The sequence below is a fragment of the Typopeltis vanoorti genome, chromosome 14, assembly GCF_054136105.1.
Source record: "Typopeltis vanoorti isolate ZY-2024b chromosome 14, IOZ_Tvanoo_1.0, whole genome shotgun sequence".
In the NCBI taxonomy this organism is placed as follows: Eukaryota; Metazoa; Arthropoda; class Arachnida; order Uropygi; family Thelyphonidae; genus Typopeltis; species Typopeltis vanoorti.
In genome coordinates this window covers 43,599,250-43,622,535 of record NC_143562.1, presented here as the reverse complement: position 1 = coordinate 43,622,535, position 23,286 = coordinate 43,599,250, and the positions used below count along the sequence as shown (strand labels likewise).

The 23,286-nt window shown below is 34.2% G+C and overlaps 1 protein-coding gene across 3 annotated transcripts in view; it reads left to right on the top strand.

The window, feature by feature from the left end:
- Positions 1-23,286, top strand: part of LOC150099411 (mitogen-activated protein kinase kinase kinase 7-like) — a 415,932-nt gene that overhangs the window by 326,798 nt on the left and 65,848 nt on the right. For all 3 annotated transcript variants that reach the window (XM_090403539.1, XM_090403540.1, XM_090403541.1), the window contains one exon: positions 7,469-7,539. In XM_090403539.1, coding sequence (XP_090259665.1) covers positions 7,469-7,539 — 71 coding nt within the window. The remainder of the gene's footprint in view (positions 1-7,468; positions 7,540-23,286) is intronic.

The window sequence follows — 23,286 nt, the reverse complement described above, 5'->3', positions numbered from 1 at the left end:
TGATACTGAACTATTGCTGATAGGAATTGACAATGTCATATTACTTTTACTTGGGTCAATCATTGTATCTAAAACTTCATTTATAGCATAAGATGAGAGTTTCACCAATAGTATGGCTTTTCACATTTGGCAATTAATTTTGAAAGTTTGTAAATCCCTTTTCTTGTTGGTTACTTTGTTTTGCAACCAACCCTTTAAGTCCAGGATGATTTTTAAATTTAGTCTTTAATTCATGAAAGTACTCTGCATCTTTTTTTGCTTTATTTGAATGCTTTGTTCTTAAATGCTCAATCATTCTTGAAGGCTTCATTCCTTTGTTTGAGAAAGTTTTTTCACATATTAAGCACATTGGTAATCGCTCATTATTTATAGATGGAATAACTCCATATTTTAAATATTCACTTGAATATTGATGACACTTTCCTTTTTCACTCATTTTAATGGGGTACAGTACTACACGATATCAATGAAGTGCTCCACACGATACCACGGATGTAAACGGAAACTAGGGTTGTCAGATAGACATTAGGAAAAGTAGCAGATAAAGCTTATAAAAGTAGTAGATTCTGCTAAAAATAGCCCAAAGTAATTATTTTCAATGTAGAAAATTCAGACCAAAAAAGTAGCCCAATTACTTAACTTTCACTGTAAAAATTCAAAAATAAGTAGTGTATAAATTTGAACAGTATTACCAGACATAATATTCTGAACAGTGTTGCCAAACATACAATATAAATAGGGGTGCTAAATTAAATACAGAATTTTTTGCTTTTATTATATTAGTAGTATATAATGCTTACCGCCCCCTAACACTTACTGTCCCCCTTAGTGTTCGCAGCACCCCTAGGGGATGCTACTGCTCAGGTTAAGAACCACTGATCTAAATGAAGAAAAATTGACATAAGGAATTATTAGATAATCAACCAGAGAGTTAAAAAATGTCAAGATACATTTACCAAAACTCAAATAGGGTAAGAAAAATAAGGAGAAGCAATACAAGGCTGGAAAGCACTGAAGTTGATTAGTTATCAATGAATAACAAGAATAGTAAGATAAGTCAATTAGATTGTAAAAAAAAAAAAAAATCGGTAATATGTTATTGTGATTCTCTAACCCAATTTGGGCTTGATGACAAAGTTATTATTTCAGGTTTTCCAAGAGTGGAAATAAAGAATATGACAAATGCAATAGACAAACAGAAAAGAAAAGGGGAATAAAAAGATGGGAGTGCTTGCAGGTGCAAATGATTTAAGTAGTGATAAATATAGTATGAGAAAAGATATGAAAAAAAAAGTTCCTGAAAGAAGATAGAAAGTTGAGAGAAAGAGTGAAAATTTTTAGATTATTACTGAGATATGATAGTACTGAAGGAAGAAGACGGCTATGATTCAATGTTCAGGCTGTGTAGAAAAAATTGGTGTGAGTTTTTGGATGTGTGGAGTTTGATAGTAGAGATGATCTGTATAAGAGTGATGGCCTGCACTTGAATGGATTTGGCTTTGAGGAGCCTGGAGAAATTATTTACAGGGGTGAAACCTAATGCAGTGAGTCAGAGAAACTAGATCATTGGAGGAATGCTGATAATGTGCATGTAATTCAGCTAAGGTATGCAAATGTGATAATGATATGAATGTCAGTATGGTTATGAATCTGGTGAAGGGGTGTACCTGTATGTGTTGGGTTTGAACTTTTTGAATGTGTCTGGGAACAGAAAAGAGAAAGCTGCTCAACTGGGCCAAACCTATTGCAATTGTAAATGTACAAAAAAGCCAGTTTGTAACTTGTTATCTCTATATGCAAAGCCAGGATCATCAGTAACAAAAACAGTTGAGTTTTGCTTTGATGAATAGGTTGTGGTTTAAGATTGTTGGCATTAGCGAAACCTGGCTTTCACAGTCAAATGTAGTAGACTAGAATCAAGTGTAAAAGGTATTTTTAAGGACAGAAGAGATAGGAAAAGTAGAAACTAATTATATTAGATGATTTGAGTCCAGATAGGGTAGAAACTCGTGAAAATAATACCAGCAGTAATGTCCCATTTAGCAGTGAGTTTGAGACTGGTATGAAGTAGAGGCTGCGATCAAACATATGGTGGGTATAATTGCTACAGACCTGGCAATTCATTTTCTGGGAATGAAAAAATACACTGTAAAATTATCCTGATGGCTACTAAATGAGTAATCATTTTGGGTGACTTAAATTATCAAAACATTGATTGGATAACAGAGACAGCTCATAAGAATGAAGGAGAATTTGTCAAGGCTGATGCAAGACAACTTTCTCAGGCAGCATATGAAAAAAGGAACTCAAGGAACATAGTGCCACTTGGATGAAGAGATAGAGGTGCATGAGAAGGTGTTCTAAAGCTGTTGCATAACATGGATAAGAATTCAACAACAGAGATATGGGATATCAACATATATTCTGAAGGAATGTCCAGCTGAATTGGGGGCTAAGCCCTTGACATATGTATATAATTTGATTCTCAGCCCAGGAAAAATCCCACAGAAATGGAAAGAATGTATGTTAATCTCATTGCACAGGAGTAGTTCAAAGACTAATGTGTTTAACTATTGACCTATCAGTATCTCTGGAGTGGCTGTAAAGATTTTAGAAAAGTTGGTAAGAACTGGCATACAGAAATGGGTTGACAGACAAGCTATACTTTGTAAGGAGCAACATGAATTTACTACAGACGGTAGCGTGAGTAATCTGTTTTATAGGATATCAAGGCTAAGTTGGATAAAGTAAGATATTGTTGGACTTTGCTAAGGCATTTGAGAGAACACCACATGAAAAGCAGTTGAATAAATTGGAGGATTTAGGAGTGGAATATAAACTAGTGATTTGATATGTGGATGGCTGACAGACAGTTATCAGAAAGTGGAATATGTGGGTGTGAATCTGTGAGATTTAAGTTGACCAGTTGAGTTCCTTGTAGATCACTCGTGGGACCATTGTTGTTCATTCAATATATATTGATGATATTAAGATGTACCTTTGTTTGCTGATGATGAAAAAAGGACAATCAGGGATGTTACTGATATACAGCACTGACAGAAGGATATGAATAGGCTGGAAGTATGGTCAAATGATAATGGCTATCAATTCAGTGTTAGTAAGTGTAGTTATGCACTTGGGCATGATGAGATGTGCAAAGGCATATTCTATTGGTGGGACTATGCACTTGGAGAAACCTTATTCATCATAAATTCCAGGTATCTGGAATTTATGATGAATAAGAATTTGAAGTTCAAAGGTCACATGGCAAAAACTACACAAATGCAAGTCAGAGGATAATTGCAATATTGAAACAAACAGTGACATACAAGGATGGGGAAGTCATTTTCCTTTTTAAAAGGCTGCAATACATACCTGGACTACTGAGCACAGGTTTGGTTTCCTGGGTTTGGAGTGGATAAAGAAGCTATGGAAAGTCTGCAAAGATTTACAAAAGTGATATCAGGATTACAGAATGTAGATTATGAGGACAGATTGACAGTAAAAGTGGCTTCAGACTGATAAACAGTAAAAGTACCCTTCTGAAAGGGTATTATAGGTTATTGGTTGATGTTATTTTTTTGTTATGTGTGGATGATGGGGAGATGACATTGTGGGGATCCATGGAAAGTAAGTTTGTGTTCAGTTTAAGAAATGGTGAGAGAACCAGATTTTTCTCTTATAGAGCAGTGAGTGCAGCAGTTTGCCTTTAAGCAGTGAGTGCATCTAGTATAAATGAGTTATACTTATTTATTATACAGGTATCTCCATTTAGTCAGAAGATTCATCGCAGGAGACACACAGTACGTACCTCTCCTTAAACTCATTCACCGTCGAGGCACTCATAACCCTCCAAGTAAAAAATCTATTCTGCCTATCCTTATTAACCACACTCTTACACAACTTCCACAGGTAACCTTTAGTTCTCTCTGTATTCGTCATGTATTGAAAAATTTCCTGTGTGTTGATATTATAGAATCCCTTTAGTAACTTATATAAGTTTCTATCATGTCCTTCTCCTTTCCACCTATCACCTATACTTTGCAGTACACACACACACACCTTCAACCTATCTCCATAGGGGGCATTCCACAAACCTGCTACCAGCTTGGTAACAGGTTTGTGTTTCTCAGCATCCATGTAATTATTATTATTATTATTATTATTATTATCCAGGCCTCCATGGAGTCAAAAGACTCATTGTGAGAGGTCGATTTTAGGAAACACAAAGTTTATCATACCACTCCTTGAACCCATTGACTGTTCCTGCTCCAACCACTCTCTCTCAGGCAATGCATTCCAAGGTTCAACCACCCTCCATGCAAAGAAACCACTCCTCACCCTCTAGCACACAGCCTCCTTTCATAACTGTAGTAAGTGTGATATGCCGTTCCACCAAGTGAAAGAACTCTCCAATGTCTACTCTGTAACTGCCTCTCAACAGTTTAAAAGTCTCGATCATATCACCTCTCCTTCTTCTATCCTCCAAACTCTGCAGTCCACATTCCCTCAGTCGATCCTCATAACTCATATTGTACAGTCCTGAAACCATCTTTGTTATCCGCCTCTGTATCCTTTTCACAGTCAATTTATCCCCTTCAAATCCTGGGGACCAAATCTGAGAACAATAGTCTAAGTGTGGTCTGATCAGGGTCTTATACAATGGAATGATAACTCTTTTATCTCTGCAGGTCAGCATCCTTCTCAGTAGTGCAGCAATCCTCTGAGTTACCCTCACCACATTTGCAAATATGCTCCCTGAATTTCAGTTTTCTATTAATCATCACCCCCAGATCTCTTGTCTCCCCTACCTCCTCCAGTACAGCTCCTCCAATCGAGTATGCATCCTCTCATCGATGGATCCCAAACTTCAAGACGTTACATTTTGCTGCATTGAACCGACACCCCCTCCCCCATTCATTTGCCTATCTGTCTAGTTTATTCAATCCTCTTGCAGGGCTGCCACATCTGCACTATTACTGATAACCCTTCCCAGCCTCACATCATCTGCAAACAACTGAATGTCCCCTTGCAAACCATTGACAATATCATTGATATAAAGGTTGAACAATACAGGTCCCAGTGCTGAGCCCTGTGGAACCCCACTTGTAACCTTCTGCTTCCTTGATATTGTCCCACCATACACAACTCTACCTATCAGTCAGCCAATCCTGAATCCATTTGACTAACCCTACATTTAAATCTATGTGCTGTAACTTTTAGCTATTTTTCCAACTTTTGCAATATGCTGTCTGAATTTCACTTTCTGTTCATCATTATCCCCAAGTCCCTAGCTTCATCAATTACCTGCAATATAGTACCGTCAATGTGACACACAGTATGTAATCTTTTCCCAAAGCATAATTTTGCAACATTAAATTGACAGTTATTATCCTTTCTCTACAATGCCCAAATTTATTTATTTATTTATTTTATTTTATTTATTTATTTTTTTAATGTTGCTCTTACCAACGAAGGGTTGTTAGCAAACCTGTACATTTTCTACCATGGATGTGCTAAGGATAATTTTTTTCTATTTTTATTAATTTTATATATTTGGTATATATTTTAATGTATATATTTTTTATAAATCATCTCAGAGGATAACACCTTTATCAACTATTGTCCTTCTCACTTTTGCATCATCAGCAAATAACTGAATATCCCCCCCCCCTACACACACACACACACAAAAATCTTTCCCTATATCATTAATATACAAATTAAAGAGAGTAGCCCTAGTACAGAACCCTGAGGTACTCCACTAGTCAGCCTCATTCTCCTAGATTCCAGCACTCCAACATATTCCGTTGTTTGGCGTCTGTCTATCAGCTCCCCCTTCCCCATCCATGCTACTAGCTTTGTATCCATTCCCATTTGCTCCAACTTTTGTAATAGTTTTCCATGTGGTATTCTGTGAAATACCTTTGCAAAGTCCAGCAATATTATTGTGTAGCCATTTCCTTTATCCAATTCCACTGTAACTTTATTATAAAATGTGAATAAATTACCAAGACTGTGCTGCTCACTATAGGGTATGATATTGTGATCCACCCACTGTTGGATTTTACCTTTAACCAACTTTTCCAATACTTTAACCATCATGCCTGAGATATTAATTGGTCTGTAATTTGCTACTTCTGTCTTGGAGCCACCTTTATGCAATGGAACTTTGCATAAAGGTGGCTCCAAGACAGAAGTAGCAAATTTGCAATGGAACTTGGAACCTTGCTAAAGCTGAGGTTTAGGTTGAACAATTAAATCAAAGGCATTTTTGAATGTGCCAATTCATGGCACATTCATATATCACACAGGCTAACATTCCATTCAGTCCATGCCCACTGCTGTATTCACGTTGATCTTTTTAAATATGCTGAGCACCTCCAGTTCATCTACCTCAATTCTGACATCAGACTTCACACCAGCAACTGCAAAATCTCCACCTGGATGATACACATTTGCAAAGTGATCACTCAGCAATTCAACTATTTCTTTTGTTTCTGTCATCTTTCTAATATCAGCATCGATTAGTCATCCTACCATAGTCAATTTTTCCTTTTATTGCTATATAACAAAAAACTCTTTTGGATTAACTTCAGCCTGCTTAGCTGAGAGAATTTTTTTTTTTTCTCTCTTGATCTGATTTTACCTTTCTTACCATAAAACTCACCCTTTTTGTTTGCACTTTATACTGCTCATGAATATGATGATCACCTTTTCTTTATATTCCCTCAGTCTGAATGTTATGTATGACCATTGAGTCTTTGGCTCCCTGGAGGCCTGATAATAATAAGGTAAAGAAATAAGATATTCAATGATGACCAAGCAACTGATAATTTAAATGGACTGTTAGTATTGTTTGATGTAAGACATGATCAGCTTTCTTCGAACCATGCTAAATTAGTTTTTTTTATTGATCACTAATTCATTATACAGTATTCTGAAAGTTGTGTATGTGTATATGTTACAAAATGGAATTTTTTATATTCAGCACTTAAGAATTAATCAGAATCATCTAAATTAGTGTAAATTATTTTAAAAAAAATTTTTGATTTGATCAATGTAATTAAGTATTATTTATTTGTGCTAGTTATTGGTGATGCTACATTTGAGAAAGTTGAAAAAACCTTGTGTTGTGAAGCACTGTGACAGTATGATAATTTGTGGTTGTGCAGAGAAGAATAAGCATACATACACTTTCTGTAATGCCCGGCTTCATAGGTATGTGCTCGGGGACTCCAAAAGTCCTACAGCGAGGCAGTGCTCTGTAGCACATGGATAGCCCCAAAAATTTAGAATTGTATTTTTTTTTCTGTAATAATTAAATGTAGATGGTTCAGTTACTGTGTGTGTGTGCGTGCGTGCTTTTATTATTATTATTTTTCCCCTGTTTTTGTTAATCATTATCCTTGTACTTGCAGTAAAAGTGCTCTGCAATTACTGAAAAAAAGAATTTGTTTTATTATAGGTATTGCATCAGAGAAAAGCACAGATACATTAGATTGGAATGCTCATTTATTATTGGAACCAAAACTGCAGGTTGGATTTTATTTTTATTTTTTTGTTATAAACATTGCAATTTACCTTGGTAGCATATAAATAATAGTATAGCATGCTAGCATCTTGTATTTAGCACTGATCTGTTCTTTATTTAATTTTTTTTTAATTACACATACAAGCTATATTTATTCCTGTTATGTCATTTAAAAAAAAAAAAAATTTAGAAATTAATTTAAAAAAGAAATCCAGTACCATAAAGATTTTATTTTCCTAAGGTTCTACTTGAATCTATCGAATCTGTCTATGTGCCAATCTCTTATTTTTCCCTAAGGGAAAAAAATGCTTGGGATGTCTTCACTATAATACTTCTCAATTATTAAAGCTGCATGTTAAATTATTTTAAACAAACATTTTACAACATTCAGTTGTGTATTTTTCTTATTCATTCTGGTTATAAATCATGACTTCATTTCAACAGAAATGATCTCATATTCAGCCTCACAGCTGTAATCATCTGAAAATACTTTCCTACTGTAGCATGTTGTTTGGATTGCAATAATACAAATTTATACATAAATTCCAGAATTATAATCAGAGGTATTTATTTTTGGTCACATAACTCTTATACTGTATTAGGAAAGAAGGTTTACAAGCTTAGAATGGAAGTAAATTAATGTGGTATGACAATGTTGTGATACTATGCATGAAATTGCAAAAGAGCTTGATCTGATCTACTATTAGTCAAATAGCTCAAGCTAGAAAAAGTAAAATTAAATTTACAGTTAAAAAAAGTAATAGCAATTTTATAAGTGTAACAAAAATGCTTTCCATAATTGGGGAATCCTTAGACAGTTATTTGTTTTAGGTCACTTTATAGAGAGGTTCTTCACATAGTTTTTTGTACAGTTTTTCTGCTAAAAATTGCCTTCACAGAAGGCTTTTTTTTTTTCAGTTTAAGGATTCCCCAATTATGGAAAGCATTTTTGTTACACTTATTAAATTGCAATTACTTTTTTAATTGTAAATTTAATTTTACTTTTCTAGTTTAGTTGGCCTACCTGTAAATAGATTAAACTGCATGCAGTGCAGTGCTGGACTTTCTGATTATTGAGAGTAAATATAGTCCTAATACAGCAATCCCTCGATTAATGCTTTAATGCATTCTTTAATATATTAGTTAATCAAAATTGCACTAATCAAAAATAACAACCTATGGGGAAAAAAGTATAATTTGTTCCTCAAATTTCTATTTTGACCCTTAATATTTTTATAAAAGAAGTAGGATATGTCTCAGGGCCTAGTTAAAAGAAAACCATGAAGCTGAAAGACAATAAAACATTTATGGAAGTTTTTTCACTTGCCTATGCTACTAATTATATATTAGGTTTTATCCTTTATCCAAGTGTTAGCAAACAAAGTTTGTGCCTGAAGTACTTTCAGGACTGGGATAACTCTTGGTAAAGGTGGTATAAGTTTTCATCACTTGCTTTAGTATCTCCCATAATGCAAAGCATCTCCTTGCAGACATATATAATGCTAAGCATTAAGGGAAGGGCTCCAGACTGGTTTCGACCTTTATTGAGGTCTCATCAGTGGGAGCCAGACCCAGAGGTGGTGATACTAAGGTGGAAGTAATGGAGAAGTCATATTTTTACTTATAAGTAAATATGACTTCTCCATTACTTCCACCTTAGTATCACCACCTCTGGGTCTGGCTCCCACTGATGAGACCTCAATAAAGGTCGAAACCAGTCTGGAGCCCTTCCCTTAATGCTTAGCATTATATATGTCTGCAAGGAGATGCTTTGCATTATGGGAGATACTAAAGCAAGTGATGAAAACTTATACCACCTTTACCAAGAGTTATCCCAGTCCTGAAAGTACTTCAGGCACAAACTTTGTTTGCTAACACTTGGATAAAGGATAAAACCCAATATAAAACAATAAAACATATTCAGAATATAAATTTATTATTCTACTTCTTGCCAAAGAATTGAGCTAACGTAGTTTGGCAGGCATTTTGTTTCTTTTTTTCATACAACTGACAATATGGTCCTATTGCCTCTTCTATTCTTCTGCAAATTTTACTACTTCTCTCTTCACCAGGGTCAGCATCTAAGCATTGCTGCTTAAAAACTTTGATTGTACAAAAAATATTTTCAAATTGTTTCTGTGAAATCTCTTTTGGTTGACTATCAGTAGTTAAATTTTCTTCATATTCTTCGGGATCTTCCTGCTGTTCATCTAAATTTAGCAGGTCAAAATTACTCAGTTCCTCAGATGAGATTTAATTAACTCTTGGACGTTATCATTGTTAATCTCATCAAAACCCAGTTCATGCCCATTGATTAATGCTTTTGAGAACCCTAGGATTTTCTGCCGTATAAACTATCATGAGTTTTAACTTTAGATCACCTTCGACATTGCCACCTAAGAGAAGAATCATTCTAGCCCTTGTGACTTTATAACTAAGGTTAGATTGCTCTGATTTGGCCAGAAAAGTCTTGAAAGGTATTAGCTTCCAAAAAAGGCCGGTTTCAGTGACATCAATTATTTGTTGGTCACAATAGCCCCCTTTCTTCCACAATTTTTTTCAAAATCTCTGGATAATTTGCAGCCACCTACTTATGTGCACTTGCAGCTTTGCCTGTAATTCTAACATTATGAAGGCTATTTCTCTTTTTGAAACACTCAAACCACCCAGCACTAGCTGGAATTCTTTTTTTCCCATTATTGATAACCCTTTCTTTCAAGGTTGCAAAGATACTTAATCCTTTTGATTTTATAAGGTGTGCTTAGCAGGATCCATTTTTGGTTACAATCTTCAATTCATGTAGAAAGAAGTCTCTCTAATTCAATCGTTATAATACTTTGTTTTCGATTGGTCTGCATGCATGATGAACTTGAAGCAGCCTTACCTTTCTCTTTGTATTCAGCAGCTTTGATTAAAATTGCTGTTGTAATTGATTAACCCATTTTATGTTCTTGTCCTATCTTTTCCCTTGACTCGCCTTGTTCATTTTTCTTTATTATTTCAAGTTTTTCTTCCAATAAAATTACTTTTCGAATCTTTTTCACACTTCCACTTTTTTGATCACTAATTCTTTTACTCATGATTAAAGGTTGGGAAAATACTTTAAAATAAAAAAGTAAGGAAAACAATTGCAAAAGAGGCACATGATATGATCAGCAAAATGCTATGTAATTAGCATGCAACATAAATTTTGACGGTAAATTTGGAATATAAGTGTAGTGCTGCATGTCATTAAAAAATAACTTTGTAAAATGTTTTAAATCGGTAACTAAATTATTTCATCCTGATGAGTGATTTTTTAAAAATAGTTATCCATAAAAAATGTATAGAGAGAAAATTTTTAAATCTGTAACATTTATTTTTAAGATGTATATAGGTGCACTAATCGAATTTTAGAGGTGCATTAATTGAATCTGGGTACAGACAATAATGATGCACTAATTGAAAACACACTAATCGGAGATGCTTTAATCAAGAGATTTCTGTACTTTTCTAGGTCACTTTAGTAGTGACATCTTGAGGATGTCACAACATTTGTCCTTCATTTGGAAAGACCTGATTCCTATCTCATCTAAGATGCAAGAAACCTTTATAAACCTTTTGCCCTGAAGATAAGTGAGTTAGCTGTTCTTAGAGATTGCCAGGGTTTTCATTGCCTGGAAGCTCAGGTGTTTCATATTCTAAAAAAAAAAAAAAAAGAAAGAATACACACATGGTTCACCTATATAATACACTATCTTCATAGCTTTGGTTGGTTACCCAACTAAGTTTATTTGCTTATTTCCCAATATGACAAAAGTATAAGATGCCATACATATAAGAACTGCATAGCACATACTTGAGATATTAGATTAAGCATGTCCTGAGAGGAGTATAGAAAAGAAGCTGATTTGCTTAATGGACAAAACCTGGCATATAATCCTAGAGTACAGCATATAGGTTATCTTTAAAGAAATGTTTGGGACAAAAGGAATTAAAATCCTGTCCTGTAAATGTCATTGTGAGCCGTTTATTAATTTATCGATGAGGGGGACTGTTGTAATCATTATAGAGAAAGGTTTGATTAAGTTTAATACTTTTTTTTTTAATAAACATTCTGTGAACATATTTTATATGGCATTAGCAAATATTCAATGAAAAAAATTTGATACTAATTACTTAAAGGCATATGTATTCCAGAACAAATAAGCCAGTCTACTTTCAAAATAAACATGTTTGAATTACATAAGAATAATTCATGCTCTTATGATCTAGGAGAGAGCAGATTATATGTAGACACAAGGATAAATGAAACAATTAAAATACAAATATAATAGAAAAAAAAACTTTTATTGCTATATTATTTATTTATTTAGCATATGGCTCAGACATGAAAAGTTACATTACAATAATCTTGAATATATATATAATCATTTAGTGTAAAATAGATAAGATACTTAAACATGATATAAGATAAATAGATAAGATACTTAAACATTATTTAAATTAAGGGGATATTAAATCCCACATTGTTTTAAAACCGAATAAGAAACTCAAAGATTGGAATCAGAGAGTTTCTTGCCGAATATAGTAAACTATAAAGTATCGGCGACCACTAGCGTGAGCTAATACAAGTGACCCTAATACGTAGTACAATACCGGACAACTCATATCAAAGGTGGTGAAGTTCTGATTGCTATTCTTAGGTATTATATCGCCGAAATGAAGCTTATTAGCTCTTTATATTTAAGTAACTTAATGGTTTCACCTGTTTGGAAACTCGTATAGCAGAGTATATAAGTTCTTTTCGCTATACACTTTGGTATTAATTGGTCTAGCTACTCACTGATGAAGCCTCAAAAAAGGCTGAAACCGGTCTGGGTAGTGACCTTCCACCATAATGTAATAACAGCATACATTTCCTAGGAAATGTGTTTTTACATTATGGGAAATACCTAAGAATAGCGATCAGAACTTCACCACCTTTGTTACGAGTTGTCCGGTATTGTACTACGTACTAGGGTCACTTGCATTAGCTCACGCTAGTGGTTGCCGATACTTTATAGTTTACTATATTCGGCAAGAAACTCTCTGATTCCAATCTTTGAGTTTCTTATTCGGTTTTAAAACAATGTGGGATTTAATATCCCCTTAATTTAAATACAAGAAAAAATATCATTTGTATTTCCTCTAAATGCTAGCCCTAGTTTACTCAGTAACTTAATGGTAGCTATTATTCTTTTTAAAATCTCTCTCTGCAATAATTTTCTTCAGATTGTATTTGTTTAATCAATTCAGAATCAATTGACTATTTACAGAACTTAATTTTCTTTTCTGATATGTGCACATCGCTTGTATATGCTCAGTAGAATGCTCATGATCACATAAGGTTCATGTTATATTTCCCCAGTCATTAAAACCCTTCATTAAGCTATTATTTGACTTAGAAAACAATTTACAAACAAAGCAGTAAATTGCTTTGCTGGTTTTTGAAAAAATTAGCGCTCTTGTTTCTCCTTTGTTCCATTCGCCTTTTTACAGTAAAAATGTGATATATTTACATTTCTGACATATTTTCTATTGCGTTCTGTGTATTTTTTATTTAAATTTTTCATTTTACCAACATTCTGGGGCATATTTATTAAAATATGCTCGATAAACTGTTCATTAATAGTAAGTGGCCACACTGCTATATCGGTAGGATAAGAGATAGCTTGTTTGCTGGTAAGTACAGACTCCGATTGAGAATTTCCTTCAGAATCCTCTTGATTTGTTTCATTTACTTCTTTCTCTCTTTCTATGTTTTCCACATCATTTTGATGTTCTTCATTTTCACTTTCATCTCCTCCTCATAATGTTACCAATGTTTCGTTTTCATTCAGAGAACTGTGAAGTACAACTTCAGTTCTACTAAATTCTTCATTTTCAGAACGCAAGAAAAACAAAATTACCCCTTTTGACTATTTAGCTGTTTTTCATTTTCTCTAAGTCGTTTTCTTTTACTAGCTCCGGATTCAAATTTTCTTGGCATCATGTGTATTAATCTTTCAAAAGGGAAATAAATATTTATTAAATCCAAAATAAACAACTACGTTAAAAGCTTAAAAAATACAAAAATAGAAACAGTAGTATCTTGGTTTTGTTAAAATAAATGAGTAACAGAAAATAAGAATAATAATTAATTGAATAATGTATTCTTACCGACTGCGACAACTACTTTAACCATATAATTAGGTATATACACTTGTATACAGTATACTGCTTTACAAGTACTAGCCAAATAATGGTAATTAAACTATCAGTTTAATTACCGTTTTTGGAATTTCCCTTACTGTTCTATGATATTTGAACCTTTTTGGTGCACAATTTATTTATTGTGTCTCTTCCCAAAAATATAAACGAATTTCACATGTATACGATAAATAGTAATATTAAAAAAGTCTTAGCAACCTTGTAAGTCATTTTATATAAATAAATGAATAACTTATATCGATGGATTATAAATAATTATGCAACTTCTACGATACTTTATATTTCATATTAAATTTTCTAAATAATTTAAAATCTTTTAATGTAATTCTAAATATATATATTATTTCAAATATATACTTTCAAATATTCCATATAATTGAATCATAATTAATTTAAAGAAAGATGTAGTTAAAATTTTTCTGTGAAAGATTTTAATTGTAGTGTTGATTATTGATTTTGAGAACGTTGATTTTGTTTGACAAGCTTTGTTGACAAGCATCATAGTTGCTACAAAAATTCTGAATACCGAAAAAATATTAAAAGGTATGGTAATAATATAGTACAAGGATAAAAGTTTTTTTTTTTAAAAAAAAAAAAAGAATTTAAATGCAGTCAAATTAAGCTTGCTAATCAAGGTAAAAATTGGAACTTAATTAACTGTAAAGTTCAGATATTCTCACTAAAAATAAAAATTTGAATTTATGCTAATAAAAATTATAGCAAAAATCATCATATTTATGGAATTACAACATTTATTTATTACAAGATTTATTCAACTCCAGCTTTGATTTTTTTAAGTTGCAGTAATATGCATAATAATTCCAGCTTTAGTTAAAACGTAGAGGCAATTAATAGTAATGATAACTTGCTATGCTCGCTAACATCTCTAATATGGAGTAATATAAATTACTCCATATTTATATTCCCAGAATTTTTCATTTCTCTGTCTTGGAGTGAAAATTTGATCCTGACAATCCCTATTTGACTCATACCCAGCATATTCATCTAATAGTTTCTCTACCCAGTTTTTCTTAACCTCTTTTCTTTTCTCTGAAAATTATAGAGGACATTCCTCTGTAATTTTAGTGTTCATATTTCATGTAAAACAGATAGGAAGATCTGTTAACATCTGCCTAGAAGAACATATCATTTACTATTATTATTATGGTAAGTCAAGACTGCCAGACCATGCTTTGGACACTCAGAATTAGATAAAAACTAATCTGCTATTCAGAAGTCATTACAGATCCAAAAGATTATTTTTTGAGTCAGCCATGGCTATGAAGAATTCTCAAGCAAATATGGTTGCATTAATTTGCCAAAAATTTGGGAGACTTTTCTTAAGAGCAATTCCCACATAGCTATAATAATTTTTACAACATTAGAGCATGCCATAGGACTTTAGATCTTTTGTCCATTACAATTGTATATGTTACAATTGTTTCATTCTCACTCTCGTGTATACATGCTGTGTTGTGTTCTGATGATGCCGATTTGAAATTCATCGAAATATAAGCAAATTAATAAAACATCTTTTTTTATAAAATAGTTCATTTGGTGTTGTTAACCATTAAAAATAAGTCATGAATAGAACTTATATTATCCCATATTATTGTAAAAATAATCATATTAAAAAATTCTGAATATTTTTATGTATTAATTATGCTTGTTAGTTTTGTTTTCATACATGCAGTGTCTGCACTTGTGATGTGCTCGTTATGAAAATGTTATATTAGAAGTAACATGTAAAGAAGTAAAAAAATTGATGTACTTACTAAACTGAATATTTGTGTTACTTATAAGAAAGTTTGTTGTGGTTTAAAAATGTTGAATTTTGTGTTTTGTGAAAGACTTTCTCTTAGCGCTGATGGATACAGCGAGTCAGCCATTTTGTTGCAGTGCGTAGTTTGACTTTTGTGGAGTGCGCATGCTCCCGGAGAGGATTTGATGTGTGATTGACAGCTGACAAGGAAAGCGTTGCGTATCCAAGTAACGGTTGTAAACAAGAGAGCGTTCGGAAGTTTTTAGAATACTGACCGGTAAATATTCAAGTTTGAAGGAACTTGATTTTTTTTTTGTGTGTGGCAGTCAGAAGAAATTTTATAGTGTATTCCGAAAAAGGAATAGTGGAAATAATAGGTTTCAAGGAGGAATAAGTAATGAATAAAAGGAAATCTTGAAACTGTAAGTTCTTTTTGTGGCATGCTCTAATGTTGTAAAAATTATTATAGCTATGTGGGAATTGCTCTTAAGAAAAGTCTCCCAAATTTTTGGCAAATTAATGCAACCATATTTGCTTGAGAAAAAGTTAAGACTGTCATTGTGAATGAAAAAAGAACTTGTTGCTTACATTCTAAAGTGAATGTTTTTCTTAGAGAAAATATTGATAAGGAAGTTCTATAAGTATTAAGGATGCCTGAAAGTGAATGTTTAGAAAATATATTGATTAAGAAGATTTATAGGTATTAAGGATGCCTGATCTGATGAGTATTGCTACTAAAAGGAAACAAGATTTAGTCAAGAAGACTTTTATGTGTGTTACATTGATTGATGAAAAGGATCCTGAAAATGAAGTACAGAGCTGTATAACTTCTGGAAAAGAGCCTTAACAGAAAGAGAAAAAGACTGTGAACATTTTTTTGTGATTGTGAAAGAAAAAGTGTTTAGTCTTAAGAGTAAGTTTATATTTTTAAATAAGGCCTTGGATCCATATAATCTGTAGTTATAGTTATGTATTATTGCTAGAAGTGTATATATATTATTTTAGTTTTATTAAATGTGTTTATTTTGTACTTGGTTTTGAGTCAATAATTAGTTGGATTCTGAAAGAGATAGTTAAAGTCATTGCACCAATTAGAGTGAACTTTTGTGCAATACAATAACATATAGGGACACTCGGAGTCAAAATAAAAATAATTGTTAATAAAAGAGATTTATATAATAAATCACCTCATAAGTATATAGTATAATTATTAACAAAGGCACAGCCGGTAGACTAAATAGTTAATATACTATATATATATAAAAAAAGAGGGAATATAAAAAGTATATATAATATAAAAATAACATTATAAGCCTCTCATTTTATGTATTTTTGATATTCACTACAATCCTTGAGAATGGAACCCCCCCCCCCCCCCTTGTGTATAACGAGAGTTTCCTGTACAACTCAGAGGATACATGCTGAAATGAACCTTAACATGTAAGGATAAGGAAGTCATAATGATAAATAAATGATAAATGCACGTAAACACAAGAAAGCGTAAATGCACGTAAACACAAATACAGTCATTTAGGGCTTGCAGACCATGCACTGGATACATGCCACAGAATACGGTGCAAGAAAGCTACAGTGACACACCATAGCAAATACAAATTTGAAAGACTCTTTATGGAATCAGCCTCAGCCCTAAGAAATTCTCCAAACCTCAACAAATTTGGTTGTATGCGACTGCCCAAAATTTGGGAGGCCTACCTCAGCAGACCTTCAGCCCAATGGCCAAGAACACCTACTTAGCCCGCTAGAGGGCACCATCAGGACTGTTAGGAGAACAATAGCTTCATCTCTTCATTCCCAGTTTCTGTGTTGTAGTGCCTACATGCACGTAACTTTTTTTGTAAGTTCCTTTAGAAGATGGCAACGTGACGTTGTCGAAATATCGGAAAATATTTATTAAAGTTTAATTTAATTTATATCCTTAACTACGTTGTTCAATTCCTTAAGTGTTTTAATAATGCATAACCAACGTATAAGCCTGTCTAGGAGAATCAACATCATCCACGGAGATACAATCGCACGGAAGGCCCGCCAATACGGTAAATTGAAATTGAAGCTGTCTAGACAATTAAATCGTCTAGCGTTCCTGAAATGCTGCCGGGATAATAAAGTAATCCCGAACTGTGTAAAATTCAAGCACCGATTTGTGTCATAAAAAACTCTCCAAATATATAACTGCGCTAGCTACGCATTGCTACATGAACAAATCACCGCCACGCGGTCGCTCTTAGCGGACATTAACGAAGCTATTCGTGCCGTCGAAGATGAGCTTTCGTGCACTTTAAACCACGAACTTTGGTCGATTTTACATGACTTCTCATGTACCGATGCCGAAAAAGAATTTAAAAAAATACGAGGCCGACAGATGAAAAATTTCGAAAAATTAAAAAAGAACTCTACCGTCTTTCCAAAACCTGTTACCAACACGGTAATCAACCTTTCTTCAGTCACCCTGAAGCCTGAAGCACTCAACGCGCTGTCACATGGACACAACTTCGCCATTGCTCCCAATAAAATACCTAGTGAGGATATTATGATCCAGATCGAACGTGGAATCCGCCACCTTTTACATCAAGTCGCCAACAGTGTAAGACTGGATGTAGCCTGTGTTCTTTCCAAAGCAAGACCACCAAAAACCAACATATCCAACAAGGAATATAAAGCTCTACAGGAAATGAAGAATAATAAAGAATTAGTTATCACCAAAGCGGATAAGGGAAATGCAACTGTAGTACTTAACCAAAAGGACTACACAGGTAAGCTGAATGCTCTTCTATTAGATCAGGCCACTTACCTCCCTATCAATTACAATCCCACCAACTCTCAAATTAGAAAACTTCACAGGCTCCTTAAGAGAGTCGCTTCTTGGCCTATAGAAGTTACCAACAGATTAAATCCGCTTAACTCTATACCCCCCCCCCCCGTATTTACGGACTCCCAAAAATACACAAAGAAAATGTGCCATTACGTCCCATAGTGGATGGCATTGATTCCCCCACATACAAATTAGCTAAACATTTGGCCAAAGAGCTCACACACTATACTGGCAACACACCATCACACATAAAAAAAAACTCAGCCCATTTCAAAGCCAGCATAGAAAACCTTACACTCCAACATACTGACATAATGGTCAGCTTTGACGTCTCCTCCATATTCATAAATGTCCCACTCAAGGAAACTTTAGAGCTAATCCAAGCTAAATTTTCTCCCGATATCTCAGCCTTATTTCAGTTCACAATGAACTCAGGCTATTTCGTTTAGCAGGGAAAATTCTACAAACAAATAGAGGGGACAGCCATGGGTTCACCACTCTCCCCACCCTTGGCCAATTTCTTTATGGAGACCTTTGAAGAAAAAGCCTTAGCCTCTGCCCCACAAAAACCAACCATATGGCTTCGCTACGTTGATGATGTGTTCGCTATTTGGCCACATGGCTCTGAAACACTTCTCTCCTTCTTAAGACACTTAAACAACCAACACCCCAGAATCAAATTCACTCTGGAAAAAGAGGAAAACAACAGCCTCCCTTTCCTAGACACACTAGTCACCCGCCAGCCTAACGGAACCTTGGTTTTCTCAGTTTACAGAAAACCCACCCATACAGGCAGATACATTCACCAACAATCCCCCCCCCCCCCCCACAACAATATGGAGTAGTGAAAACACTATACAACAGGGCTAAACTAATCTGTTCAAACGACTTGGCCCTAAACCCTGAACTAAATCACATCCTCAACACTTTCTCAGCCAATGGCTACCCCCCCCCCCCAAAAAAATCCAAAAAATATTAGAACCTACAAACCACAGATCCCCTCCACAACAAGGATTACTCTAAATCCATCACCATTCCCTACGTCCGAGGCACCTCGGAAAAGATTACCAAAATCTTAAAAAAACATGACCTGACCTCCTGTTACAAACCTTACAGAAAATTGGCATCCCTTATCCGCTCCACTAAAGACCAAACACTTCCCCTAGACCTACCTGGTGTATACCAGGTCCCTTGCAGTTGTAAACTGTCTTACTTTGGCCAAACAGGCAGGACAGCGAATATCAGAATTTCAGAACACAAGGACTACATCCATTTTCTCAAATACAGTCATTCGGGGCTTGCGGTCCATGCTCTGGATACACGCCACAGAATACGGTGGAAGAAAGCTACAGTGATACACCGTAGCAAATACAAATTTGAAAGACTCTTTATGGAATCAGCCTCAGCCCTAAGAAATTCTCCAAACCTCAACAAATTTGGTTGTATGCGACTGCCCCAAATTTGGGAGGCCTACATCAGCAGACCTTCAGCCCAACGGCCAAGAACACCTACTTAGCCCGCTAGAGGGCACCATCAGGACTATTAGGAGAACAATAGCTTCATCTCTTCATTCCCAGTTTCTGTGTTGTAGTGCCTACGTGCACGTAACTTTTTTTTGTAAGTTCCTTTAGAAGATGGCAACGTGATGTTGTCGAAATATCGGAAAATATTTATTAAAGTTTAATTTAATTTATATCCTTAACTACGTTGTTCAATTCCTTAAGTGTTTTAATAATGCATAACCAACGTATAAGCCTGTCTACGAGAAACACAAGAAAGATATTTAATTAACAAATATTTCGGTCTGGAAATAACATCTTAAGATCTGGAAATTTCATCTTAAGTTTCAAGACCATCTTCAGTGGTATTACAAGAACAGTTTTAAAAAATTTGTGGAGTAAGAGGGTATTATGAGTGATACTTACAAATTTCTAAAAGGGTCATAAAGGATTACCAGCAGATTTGGGAAGGGATGAGAGGACATCTATGGAAGTTAACATCCACTTTTTTACTCGACATTTTACCCTAAAATGACTACTCTTGATGCACAAAAAAATAAAGTGAAAAATCAATTTAATTTATAAATAATAATAAACTTGAAATTCAAATACTCTATTTATGTGATATAGAAACTGCTCTTACCCAACTAATTAATACAAATAGCAGCAGCACACAAAAAAACCTCTGTTGTCTCTGGAACGTGTTTCAAAATGATCACAAAAACTTTCTTTAACTCGAAAACTTATTTACTCTGTTTACAATTTCCACTTATTAAACTTCTAGTATACTTGCAAAGAGGTTAGCTAACTCTCTATTAAGTTACAAACTGTATGTCAACTTCAAAAATGCCAATAGATTCTATTAATGACACTTCTTGTTACTGTTAATCTAAAATCTTAATTGTCCAACTAAAACACATTATAAGAGGAATTGTACAAAGGTATATAACTTACAAAAGCTCTGTATCGCACGTTCAGTCAGAGGTCTTGCACAAAAAGTTCTAAGGCAATTTTCTCATCCCAGATCTTGAGCTTCCTTCAGGAAATCTGGTTTCAGAAATATCTCATTGGGAAAATAGCAGATTGTGAACTGCACCCTGCGGCACTCATATACAACTCCGCCAAAAAGTTATTCTCCCAGTGCGAAAAGAAAAACTTCCGAGCGAAGGTGCTTCGGGTTATTTGTCTCGCCTTTTCTACTCTGCTTGGGCTCACCAAAAATGCCTGGACAACTGCCTTCTTTTTCTGCCGCCAACTGTCAACCGGGATTCCTCTCTGGCCTGGAAGCTTTTCTCCGGCGATTGGAACTGGAACAACCCCTTTCGGTAACTCGAAGCCTTCTCTTAACACTGGAACCTGGAAACTCCTCTCTGGCAATGTCTGGAAACAGGAAGCCCCCCACCCCTCTCTCTCTCTCTCTCTCTCTCTCTCTCTCTCTCTCTCTAGCGACTTCTGGATCTGGGAAGTCCTATATGCTTGGCTCTGTCCCCTTTTATTATGCCTTCTCTGAGAACTCGCATGAAGTTTGTAAACCCCGAAGAATTCGGCATGATTCTTTCATCTTAAGTTTCAAGTTCGGCTGCTCTTTGTTCTCTTCTGTGCCTTCTTTTGATTAGAAGGTGCCGACCATCGGAAAGTTGTTTGAACCTTTCTGACTGACTTCGGAGGTGCAGAACTTGTAAGCCTTTCTCATACACACAAAATTTAATAAATAACCTTTCTAATGCCACCATGTAGATCTATTACATACAGCTCTTGCGAAAAACATTGCCTTTGTTTTTAACACTCTAACATATTCTTATTAAAGAAGTATATACAGTTAATTTCCAAAGGGCTATTTACAAAAATATCTAATACAAAACAAACAGAGACAAAGAAGATTATTTTTTACAACATTCTTATGGGACGTGACCTAAGTAAAAAATCGGTGTAATGTGTGCAAAGGTTGGTCGATTGGTAGAGTCTCTGCTACTAATGGCTCGCAAAAAGTTAACTAATTTTGAGCGCGGTTAGTAGTTGGAAGGGATCAATAGAATGCTGATGAAACTTCATCAGCATTCTATCTGTTAAAATGCATTCCCTCCCCCCCCCTGCCATTAATGGATTATTGTAGTTATGTGCACTGTATTTCTTGGATTGACCCTTTTTTTGCTGCACAATTTACTTATTGTGTCTCTTCCCAAATAAAAACGAATTTCACATGTGCGAAAATAAATATTCAAAATGTTTGTTTGCATTGGAAATATTATGTCAAATATTTAAATAACATTTATTTAACATTTATTTAATGTTATTTAACATTTTTTAAATAACATTTATTGAAATAAATATGACATTTTGCTTCCTTTCCTTGCAAAATAAGATTATATGGGTCGCACATTTCAATTTTAGGAACGATTTTTTTATTTTTTTTATGAACAACAAATGGTGTTAAACTGCATTATTCGGGGTTCCCAATTGTGAGTCTTTTTAATTTATATCCAATGGTATTTTATCAGAGATTCTACGGCTTTGTCTTTTGCTTAAAACTGCAACAGTACAATTACTTTGGAAAAATAACGAATTCAAACAAAAAAGAAAGTGCGCACGTTATCTAGCAGTATTTGTGTGTGGGGGGGATAATTTTTTTTGGGGGGGTAGCCATTAAAGGCGAATTAATTCTGTTATGAAAATTTTGGAAATAAAATTTCATTTTGATGCATGCACCTACACATGTTTCAAAAGATAAACTGTAGGGAAAATATCGCTACTTCAAAACTGCCACATAATATCGAAATTAGCCGAAAATATGTACATAACAGTTGACTTCATAACTGCCATTTATTTTGATTTGTAGTGAGTGATTAGGGGGGAAACCAAGAAAGTTGAAATGCAAAAACCTACAGATTACGTTATAAAAATTATGCATTACATGATATGATTCAAGATTTACGTATGATAACTAACCTAAGATTATGAATAAAATAGGAAACTTAATTTGGAACAGATGGAGGCTGTATTCATTTTTAGATTTGGATTTTCATGAATTTATAAAATAATTGTTTGACAAAAATAATTATCTTCAGTCAAGTTCTTGGAGAATTTTAAAATATATTGGCGATTAAAATAATTAGCAAAAAAATCGATAGTGACATTGATCTTTCAAAGTGATACAATATGAAGTGAAGAAAGTATGAAAGGATTTCTTATTTTACCCTGGCATTAAAAACTATAATTATACGATAAAAACAAGCAGCAAAATGAATATAATTCATAAGTATTTAGTCTGATATTACTTAGATTCCAGTTACTGAGCAAGTGGCAAGCAACTGCGTTTCTTGCTGTAGGCCACAGAACGTAGCTACTATGTACGCAGAGTAATCTAGTTAAGTGTTCTTTTCAGCGTGAAGGATTATCGCACCTTCTAATGGACATGACGGTCAAACTACAC